Below are 10,705 nucleotides of genomic sequence, written 5' to 3'. Positions count from 1 at the left end.
TGCGCCTGTGACCGCCACCAAGCGCTGCAGGATAACGCCACCGCCCCTACAGCAGCGCCGCTCCCCATCACCCCGCCCACAGCGCGGCCTCAGCCGACTCCTAACAGACACCACCCCCCGATCGCGAGCGCCGCCTTCCGCCACTACGGGACTACAGGACTATTGGACTACGGGACTACAGGACTACAGCACTACAGCTCCCGGCAGCCAAGCGCGGCGGCACGGCCCTGCCCGGCGGGGCGGGCGCGTAGTGGGAGGGCCGCGCTCTGCGCCGCACTCGGGCCCGCGACGGCGACGGCGGCCGCGCCGCGGTGAGTTTCGGGGTTGTGCGTCGGGTAGCGCCGCCACTAAGGCCGGGCCCGTTCCGGCCTCGCGTCCTCAGCCCCTCCGGTGCCGGTCCCTTGTCGCCCCACCTCCCTCAGTGCCCGCCGGCCTTCGCTCCGGCCCGGCGCCCTCCCGCAGGGCTCGGCCCACCTCGCCTCCTCTTGTCACCTGCGGCCTCACCCGGCTCCCCGCAGCCCCTGTCCACCCTGCTGTGACTTAGCGCTGAGGTACCTTTGAACCGTAACTGTCGTCTTCGCCGCGGTATGAAAATACCCCGTGTGCCCTGTGTGTGGTTTCAGACTTGGGAGCTGCCTTAGAGCCTGTTTGGGACTGACTGAAGTTTTGTTGTGACGCGTGTGACTTCCATTTCACAGCAAGTGTGGCGAGTTGGTGCGGAATGAGAAATGGCTCTTCAGCTGGCAGGTTGTTTTTGCTTGCTGAGCTTCGTGCTGTAGGACTAAGATAGAGAAATAAACCTATGTGCGTATATTTGCAGATGCACATGTCACTAAGGAGGCAGGAAAGGTCTCAGCTGTTCTTTTTGTAGAAGGCAACATATATGAATCTAGTGCTGAGATCATATCGATGTTGAGAAGTATTCAGTGGTTGTTCTCTAGAACAAGTATTGGCTTGTCTTAACAGACACTAATCACGACTGTGTGTGTTTAAAAAGCACTATGGACATACCACACGGTACCTATTGTGGGGCAGTGCTGTGCTTGTAGCTTGCCGGCAGTCATGCATTTGTCTAACGAGATTTAAAGGGGGCATATCTCATGGTTTGGTACGTTATCACTGTACAAATCTCTTTCCTGGTAGCGTTCTTTGTGTTTTGCATGGTTAAGAAGGCGTTCAGATGTACAGTTACTAACAAAGCTAGCAAGTGCATCAAGCCTTAATGCACTTTCGGGGCTGTATGTAGTTTTGCTGTGTGGCAGAAATCACAAGAGATGAGATAAAGAGGTGATTTTAATGCAGGGCAGAGTTTTCCCTTTTTTCACTGTTTATCTTTCTGTGCTCGGTCAGCAAGTGCTTCCCTTGGAAGCTTCCTTTGGAAGGCAGGGGCTGTAACATCACCAGGGTTGAGCAAGCTAGTGCTAAAGTATTCCAGAGCTGTAGAGTTACAGCATTAACCAGGCTAGTATTAATGTAGAATGCAAGGCTCTTTTCATGGGAGCCAACTGTAAATCTTTAACAGTCCGGGTGCTCCTTGAAAGGAGACAATATTGATTTCTGCTAAAAACTTGAATTGTGTAAATAAGTTTTGCTTCTTAGTTTGTTTCTTCCGATTTCCCCTAGTTACACATCACCTTTCATGTGAAATTCTTTCCTGAATGTATCTGGGAAAAGAAACAAATGCCATTATTCATTGGAAACAGATGACAGAGGAAATGCTTGAGAGCGTGCAGTAAGATGCTCAAAAATGTCTAGGGAACATAAGGTTGGTTAAAAGTCTATGTAGTATTTACCCATTAGAGACATTTCAGAGCTGTCTATCTTAAAGATTCAGAAGCTCTTCTCAGTTCCAACAACTCGATGCCAAACTTGCTGACATGAGAAAACTGACAAAGAACTAGTACTGTTTGTTTGCTTTCTCCAAATGTTTTAGTAGCAACTGTTCTGGGTTGGTTTTTTTTTTTTATCCTGATGTGATTTTAAAAGTAATGTTAGATGGAATAATCTGGCAACTGTAGCAGTGTCTTCATACCTGTTGCATTCCTGTCAAGGGCCAGCTACAGCACAAAGCCAAACGTTTGGAAGTTGAAGGATGAAAGCTGTGTTGCCCTTTCATTGCACACTGAGGCGAGCAGCGCTGTTTTCTCCAGCTGAAATGACTTGCTAAACATGGAAGCTTTTGGGAATCTAAAAGTGAAAGTAAGTGTTACACTTTGGTGTAAGGTAGGATGTGTGTTTTGCACAATAAATCTTTGCCGGGTGGTTGCAGATGATGAGTGGAAGGGCTGTATGCCAGAGGCTGTCTGCTATGTGACTGGAGCCATTAATGCGTAACATACAGAGGCAGGTGTGAAATATGGAAGTATCCATCTTTCTGTATCCAGCAAAGCTGCTTGAAAGAGCACACCCAAAACTATGGTGCTGCCCAAGGAATAACTTCAGCAGGGGGCTGTCAGTTTTTCTCTTCTTTGGGAGTAAGGCAAAGAACTGTTGCTGAGTGGCTTCATCCAAGCCCTTAACCTACTTCTTTTCAAACAGGGATGAGCTCAGAATAGCACTTTCTCCGTAGTATTATGTGTAGTATTCAGAGAAGGAGTCCGTGTAGTGGAAGAGGGAACCACACACAGCAGGCAGAACACAAGGACTTTGATGCTTCAGTTGTTGTATGTGTTCTCAAAGGAAGGTTGGTTAGAATGACATCCCCTTTTCAGGCTTTCCTCCATTATAGTGTCATATTTTAATACAGTACATCAGTGTATAACAGTAAAAATTTCCATTTCTCCTGTGGAATCACCAGTTAAATCTTTAGCAGCGGAGCTGTAGCGGCCTTAAGGGGATATCTTTCAAGAAGAATGAGCGGAGAGCAGCTGAAGATTTCCTTAACAGAAAACTTTGAAGCTGTGTTTGCTATCCCATAGGCATTGCTGTCAACTGCATCAGCTTTCGACAGTGTGGGAGGTATACATTCCCTGCAGGGGATGCAAAGGAGAGAAAATAGTTTGGGTAGGTTTATAAAGGCACGGATCAGCCTCCTGACATCAGTACCCTACAGATGTAATGTTGATTCTAGAGGTAATGTGACAAATGGTTCCTAAAAAAAACCCCGCTCGCTTCTGTCCTGCCACCTAATTTAGTTAGATTTAAAAGCTGCTTATGTTGCACAGGGCTCACAGATAGAGGGAAAGCTGCTGTTCACATAACTGAACCTTCAGTTCAGAATCTGTCACCAGAGTAAATATTAACAAGTAGGGAAAGAGGACAGATCCCAGCAAATGGAAGGCATTGTGCATAGAACAAATACAGGAAAAGCTAGGAACAAGTAAGAGGGTAGAAGTAATTACTGGCATATCTTACAAGGAACGCACCTCAAACGAATGCTAGAAAACAAGCTTTAGCAAATCATTCTGTTTATTACTACTGAAGTTGGTGCTGTTTTTCCTCATTGCTGTGATATAAAGCATGAGAAATATCTGACTAACAGATCGAAGTCCACATGCAGAGAAGTTACTTAGTGTCCCTGATGGCTCCTGCCCTACTGTATCATCTTCCTATGAGAGAGCTTGTAATTTTCAGTCGGAAATACTAGCCAGGATCAAAGCCCATGCATTTATCTTACCGGTAGAGAAGCCTGCTGGGGCATTGCTAACAGGTAGCTCCAGATTTCAGGTTTGTTTCTAAGTGGTTCTTTGGTTTCTTTCTCTTCTGGAGATTACAGCCATCTTTTATATTCCATTCCTGATGAATTTGATTAACTGACTTAGAAACTTGCTTGCAAAAGGGCGAGTGCTGCTGTACGTTCTACACACACCGTATCCCCTCGAGGCTTGTACCGCTGACATGCTTTTTGTGTTCTAGTTACAGCTTGAATTGAGAATGCTTTCAAAGAGACTTGAAAGCTCAGATGCTTTCCCTAGGCTACGTAGACTTACTAAGTGCACACGGATGGGGAAGATCACTTAGACATTAAGAGAGAACTGCTAGTGGCACAGTCTGCTCTGAGATCAGTAGGATCATAAGGAAGGGTAAAGGCTGCAGACTCTGTTCCTGAACACTTGAAAGGGTTTTACACGCCATCTCTGTGACTGCGAAGTAGAAATAGGAGATTCTGTGGTCTGGTAATCCACGCTGACTGCAGTGATCCTCTCTGGAATAAGAGCAGATAGAAGCATATGAGTTGATGTCCAAAGGCGTTTTGTTGGTGCATGGAATAAATATGATATACCCTTGAACTTTGACGGTAAGAAACTGTAAATGCTGTTTGAAGTGATGTAATAGAGCCTATTGCTGTTGAAGTGATTCTTCTCGCAGGTAGGTGAGTTTTCCTTATGCTGTGTGGACCTTTCTTTCTGATTAAGTGGTGTTACAAGTAACAGGTAGTTGATGCTGACCACAAGTAAATAGGCATAAATGTGACTTACGGCTATTAAGTGAAACAATAGGTTTAGTATGTTTGTGTTGATACTGGAATGCTCTGCCTTACATTTGTTTGTGTGTGTGGCTTTGTCCAGCTTTGTAGATGTCTGATACCTTATTCTGTTTCTGTTGCTGAGTTCCTCTGCACTACAATATACCTGGCTACGTGCATGCAGAGGAGATGTATTTGCTTCTGCAGACCTGGTTGCTTGGCTTTGGCACTTAGATCTCACAGTGTTTCTGTGGTTGATTAGGGCTGTTCGGATAGGGAGAGCTGGTGGCTGGCAAACTGCCTTCATTGCTGCAGAGCTTGCTTGTGACTTCTGTATTCCTGTATATATTTAATAATAAGACTTTATTCAGTGTTATCTAGGCTGGCAGATACACCACAAGGCTTAAATGAATAACTCAAGGTCTCAATTGCTTTTTGGGTGTCGTGATAGTAACTAATATCACTTGTTCTGGAAGTGGTTGCATTCTCTGAATTGCTTTAACAGCAGTTGGTGAAGGGGCTGTGTTAATTTTGTAGCTGTGTGATTGGGAGAGACCTTGGAGATGCACGGATTCTTTTTGTTACTCCTCTGGAGCAGGTTTATGAGGAGCTTGCTGTTACCTTGTGTCACTGTTACCTTTGTGTGACGGCACCAAATGCTTCTGAAAACCCGTCAAACATTTGGCTTTGCTTTAGTGATAAATCTGATTCTAAGAAACACAGATGCTCGTCTCTCAAGGGTCGTTGATTCCAACTCTTGCTTCTACACGGTGTTGTTTTTGAAAGCATTTTTTTCCACAGTATTCATACATTGATGGAGGGTCCAAAATATGAAATACCCAGGAGGTGGGTATTATATATATTATATAATATTATATATATATTATACCCATATTATAATATAATACACCCATATTATATATATAATACCCATATATATATATATAGGTGCCATCTAGAGAAGAGTGAAATCAGTTGACCATAGTTCACTTAATAATAAAGTAATCAGATCAATGTTGTTATGCTCATGCTGTGTAGTTTTAGGCCTTTTAAAGTGTGATTGGCTTTAGAGCAAAACTTAGGTAGTGCTTAAAGAATTCTTCCACTCGAGCTGCTGAACAAGGTGGACTAACTTGAACTTTTTTTCATGGAATATTCAGTGGATTAATAGAAACAACTCTGACCTGATTGATAGATATAACTCTGATAACCTTACCTCCAGTGCATATTTATTCAACTCTCATTAGCTTTGAATAAGTCTAATTTACATTACTGAAGCACTGGAAGTGAAACAGCGTAATTGGTTATAGCGCTATATTGAAATAATGTATAGGAGTGAGAGTCAGCGAGTTCATGCTCTTAGGAAAGTGTGCTCAAAGGAGCTGGTTGGAAGGAAGCCATGCAGCACCATTGGTACCCTGAGCATGCACCTGGCGAGGTGTTAGGGAAACACAGCTCAACAATGTGGTGCCACAGCTTGGTCAAAGCATAGCTCACATGTTGCAGAAAGCAAAGAAGGAAGCTCAGGGCTTTTGAAACTCTTTGTTCTGTTCCCTGTGTGAGCAGCAATGGAGTGTTTGGAAGCAGAGTTACATGGCAGCAGGCAGTCAGCCAAGGCTCCGAGGTGCTGGGCAGTGCCACCTGCATCTCTGTGTGGGTAGTGAGCCTGGGCTGCCAGCTCCTCCTTGCAGGCTGCATCACTGTTTTGCAGTGCATGTCTCTTCTGGGCAGCCACATATTTCCCAGGGCACTTCTCTAGGGCTTGTTTATGCTGGCTTGCCATGCACTGCTGATGCAACCTCAGTGTATGTGAACAGGAGCTCCAGTAGAACAGCTGCATTGCTGTGAAAGAACTGAGCTGCGCTCAGCTGACTTCTGTGCCTTCCTCTCTTTGCCTCACATGCTATTTTTCACTTAAAATGTGAACAAAACTACCACTTCATGTTAAAAAATATAATGCTTCCATATTGTTGCAGTACCTTCAAAGGTTGTTTGGATCTTGCAGTACCATCTGTTGCTATTGCTTGCAAAAGAGTGCTGTAATATCACTGTGAGCCTGCTGCCATGCAAGAAGGAGCATGGGCTGGTTTGTCCCACTGCAGAGATATGCACAAACCTGGTTTGTTGTGTTGTAGGGAGAGAAGAGGTTTATTTTAGGCTGGAATATTGTGATATTGTAGTCCGTAATCACCTCCTGCTTCTCTCCCTCAAAATAATAGCTCTGTATAGTTCTGTGCTTTGTTGCTTTGGCTTGATGAGCAGCGTGTGTCTAACGAATGGGAAGTATGATGTGATATGTAGTTACTGTTGGGAGTAAATCTCATGTACTCTAAGAGGAAGTTTAATTCTCCCATTTGTGCTTTCTCATCAGATACTCAGTATGGCCTCATCATCAGCACCTAAATATAATTCACACTCCTTGGAGAGCTCATCAATTAAAAGAGTAAGCGTAACTTCTTCATGTTTTCTACATTATGGTTCTCCGAGATCGATTATGGATGAAAAACTGAATATTTGAATGGTTATTTGGTATTTTTCTTGATTGTACATACTTAATTTTCTTGCTAAAGCTTTAATGAAGTAAAGTAAGTTTAAATATCTGTCAGAGTGGATGGGTAAGACAGTCTCTGGAATGCAAGTTATGAATCTCCTTCTAGAAGTCAATTCTAATATACTTACTGTTATCTTTGCTTGCTAATCATTCTTAAACATCAATTAATAACTATTACATACTCTCTACTCATTTGTGATTACGTTGCTTAAGTGATTTCATTTTTAAGCCAAGGGACTTGGAAAATAATACATAGAAAATGTGAAATGATGGTATAGAAATTCAGTTCCTATGTTCTGCAGATACATGTAGCTGTTTCTTTGGAATAAGAGACTACAACGTGCTGATCTGACAGAGCTATAAAAGCTGTAAATAATGAATAGTTGCAGTTCAGGATAGGGTGTGTTCCTCTTTTGGTTCAGCTTGTCCATTTCTACTGTGAAATTTCAGCCTTTTTTTTAAATCTGGAACTTAAAATAATTGTAAATAAAATATAATGTACAGTTCTACTTCTCTTTCTTTAGACTCTAAAAGATGGAGCTAACTGGGAAAAAAGTGAAGAAATACCCCGTCTGCCAGGAGAGACTAGAGTTACAGGTATGGGGCTGTATAGCTGTCTAATGTGGTATGTGCTCTCAAGCAATAGTCTGGTGTGTATGGGTGTGCGTGTGTGTTTTATTTTAGTGGCTTCTTCCCATAATCTGGAATGGTTTGGGCTGGGGCTTAAGTTGTTTTAAAATGTCATGAATTAGTTTTTTTCACTTCAGAGAATTTTTATCACACTTTGCAAACAGTAATTTTTTTTTAAGACCTTGAAATCCTTTTTTCCATATGCAGTGGGTTCTCTAATGCATTGAAATTCTAAGTCAGCATGAATCATTATTTTATATGTGGGCCGGGTAGTGTGTATCTAGTGATGTGAATCCATCTCAGCATCTTGAAGTCAAAAGATGCCATACACGCATGCCACACAGTATTGTATTGATATCTCATACAGTGGTGGGCAACCTTAGCCCCAGTTGTGATTACTGCTGGTACAACACGCACTTAACTACTGCACACTTGTTTTCGTTGCCATATGGTACTGTAGCATGAAAAAGATTAATTATCGTGGGCTGTGGTTCCTTACTCAATACAGGCTCTTCTTGGGATAGAGCCTTACACTTGTGGAGGTTTGCTGTGAGGTATGAGAATGCAACTAAAAGACATCTCTTATTTGCAAAACTGCTCCTTCCTTCCAACCCAAGTGTTTATCATATTAATTTGTAAGCCAGTCTGGCCGAGCAGAAACCAAAGTGGTGATTCAGAGGAAGTACTTGTGTGTTTAATGAGAAGAGTTGGGAGGATGAGGATGTGGCTCCAAGAAGAATATTTGGTATAATCCTTATGACAATTATCTCTGCTTTGGAAGAGAATGCTGGAAGGATGGTTCTTGTTGAGGAAGGCAGATAAGTAGTGTGAGTTAAAGAAATATGTGGACAAGGAGGAACGGATTGTTTACATTGCTTCCATTAAGTCTTTAATGGTACTAATTTAGTTAGAGGTGTGTGTGTGTGTATATATATACACGTATATTTTTAGTAGTATGTGTTGGTGCTCATTGTTTAACCATTCTTGCTGAAAGTGCTGATGGACCTGCTACAATTGATTGCCTCAAATTGAAATGTAATGGTTCTCTTCGGGATGGAGAGTTCCCTAAACAGATTACAACGTGAACGACATACTGTAATGCAGGAGGATTGGTTAAAGGGCACTGACAGATGTAATGGTATCAACAAGAGTGTATTTGTTCTGGGATGGTGAAGAAACTAGTTCAGTAGTCACAGGAAAGATTTAAATCTTGTCACTCTGTGTCCTGCCCTTTCCTATGCAGTGCCAAGAAAAACACCAATATAGCTGGAGAATGCTAATGAAATCTGCTGGAGGATTTGGGGCAAGTTTATTATAAGAACCTTTCACATTTTTTTAATAATTTAAGTGGATAAAACTCAGATTTATTACTTTAATTCAGTCAGCTTTCTTTAGAATGACTCTTATGAGTCCAGCTGTCTTTGTTTCTGTTTAATTGATGTTTTCCTTAGATTTGATTTTTTTTCTTCTCCCGATGTTTAAGAAATGCTGCATTTCTTACAGACAAGGATGTTATTTACATGTGTCCATTTAATGGTCCCGTTAAAGGAAGAGTGTACATCACAAACTATAGGCTGTACCTAAGAAGTGTGGAAAACGTGAGTAATATGCCACAATCACTTCTGAGGGATGAGTGAATTTTAATCTGTTCTATCCAACCCTGCTGCCTTTGATTTATTTTGTGGCCAGTTCATTGCTTTAGCTTTGGCACATGTGCACTTGTGGAATTGCATGGGAGGCTTTTTACTTGAAATGATCTGTAACATTGCTAATAACCATACTGTAATTGTTTAATGACTAAACAGTAATTGCCTTTGTGCCACTGAGAAATCCTTACAAAAATGGAAGTTTTTGAAGTTGAGTATGTTGTAAATGTGTGATTATTTTCATGGTGAAACTACAGTTAAACCACTTAGTGAACTGAGAACTTTACCTTTCGTCTGCTAAAGCTTCTTCGCTAACTGTTCCCTTCATGCTTGCTCTGTGACAGAGCAAAGGCAGCAAGCGGAGGGAATCAGAAGTATGTAACAGTTGACACCTTTTTGGGTGCTGCCACATTTTCTCCTGCGTACTCTGTCTTATGGCATGAAATATCCAATTGTATGAGAAATGGAAGTGATGCTCAAGGCTGTAGACCATAAAGACTTCGTAATATGTTGGGGGGGAGACTTGATCAAACAGAGAAACACACTTTTGCTTCCTCTGTGTATTTTGTTCTACTGTGGTATGCGTAAGAACATGTTGTCTAAGTTGTCTTTTCAGATTAATCCTCTCATTACCCAAAATTTCATTGCAGGATCCAGTTGTGGTATTGGATGTTCCATTAGGTGTAATTTCAAGGATTGAAAAAATGGGAGGAGCTTCAAGCAGAGGAGAGAATTCTTATGGATTAGATATAACGTGTAAAGTAAGACTTTTCAATAATTCAATGGGAAATGAAATCTACAGATTCCTTTTCTTGCTGTTTACTTACAGGAATGAGAATTGTATATTCCTCACAGCTGAATTTAAAAATAGAACTGGACAGGGAAGTAAATTTGTATAAAAGGCTACTTACTGCAGCCTCTGCATGTGAGGGGAGGGACTGGTCTTCATTTCCTAATTGCTGTTTGACAAAAGATTTTGCACGGCAGCATTGAGGTATTATTCCTGCACCACTTAATTATTTCATAGGATCTAAAAGTAATTAAAAAAATAAAATCTTTGAAGCCACCTCAAAGAGGCTTTCTAAGCTCTAAGGGCAGTGAAAAGCAGATGTAACTGCTATCTCTATTTCCTCATTCTTGCAACAACAACAAAAAAAATCATGTTGCCATGAGATAATAGAGCTGGGGGGAGTTTCCAGTGGATAAATCAGGATCCTTTATTTGACTTGCTAATGGACTATGTATGCACATACACTTGTTTGGTTTGGTTTTTTTTTTCCTCAGTAGTTAATGTACAGGTAGGCTTCTCATCACTAACTTTAGAAGTGAGCAACTTGGGACAATGTAGTCTAGAACAATCACTGACAGATTTTCATTTGGAAAACACTGGATAACTCCCATTAAGTAGCCCATGGAATTTTATAGTGAATCACATAGAGTCACTTTGGGTAGCTTTATGCCAAAGCAGTGTGT

General features: G+C 41.9%; 1 protein-coding gene across 12 annotated transcripts in view; it reads left to right on the top strand.

Annotated features, from left to right (window-relative positions):
- Positions 1–247: 247 nt before the first annotated feature.
- MTM1 (myotubularin 1) overlaps positions 248–10,705 on the top strand; it is a 31,276-nt gene continuing 20,818 nt past the window's right edge. For 2 of the 12 annotated variants that reach the window (XM_015860762.3, XM_015860760.3), the window contains exons 1-6: positions 248–311; positions 2,052–2,199; positions 6,777–6,848; positions 7,481–7,553; positions 9,090–9,184; positions 9,883–9,993. In XM_015860762.3, the coding sequence (XP_015716248.1) occupies positions 2,170–2,199; positions 6,777–6,848; positions 7,481–7,553; positions 9,090–9,184; positions 9,883–9,993 (381 nt within the window). In that variant the 5' untranslated portion in view covers positions 248–311; positions 2,052–2,169. Of the gene's footprint in view, positions 586–728; positions 748–2,051; positions 2,200–6,776; positions 6,849–7,480; positions 7,554–9,069; positions 9,185–9,882; positions 9,994–10,705 lie in introns of those variants that run through there. The other 10 variants (XM_085546379.1, XM_015860761.3, XM_085546382.1 and 7 more) reach the window with 7 other exon arrangements.

The sequence above is a fragment of the Coturnix japonica genome, chromosome 4 (assembly GCF_054131305.1).
Source record: "Coturnix japonica strain WE chromosome 4, WE-NBRP24, whole genome shotgun sequence".
Taxonomy (NCBI): Eukaryota; Metazoa; Chordata; class Aves; order Galliformes; family Phasianidae; genus Coturnix; species Coturnix japonica.
The sequence above is the reverse complement of the archived record's forward strand: the minus strand, read 5'-3'. Positions and strand labels throughout refer to the sequence as shown.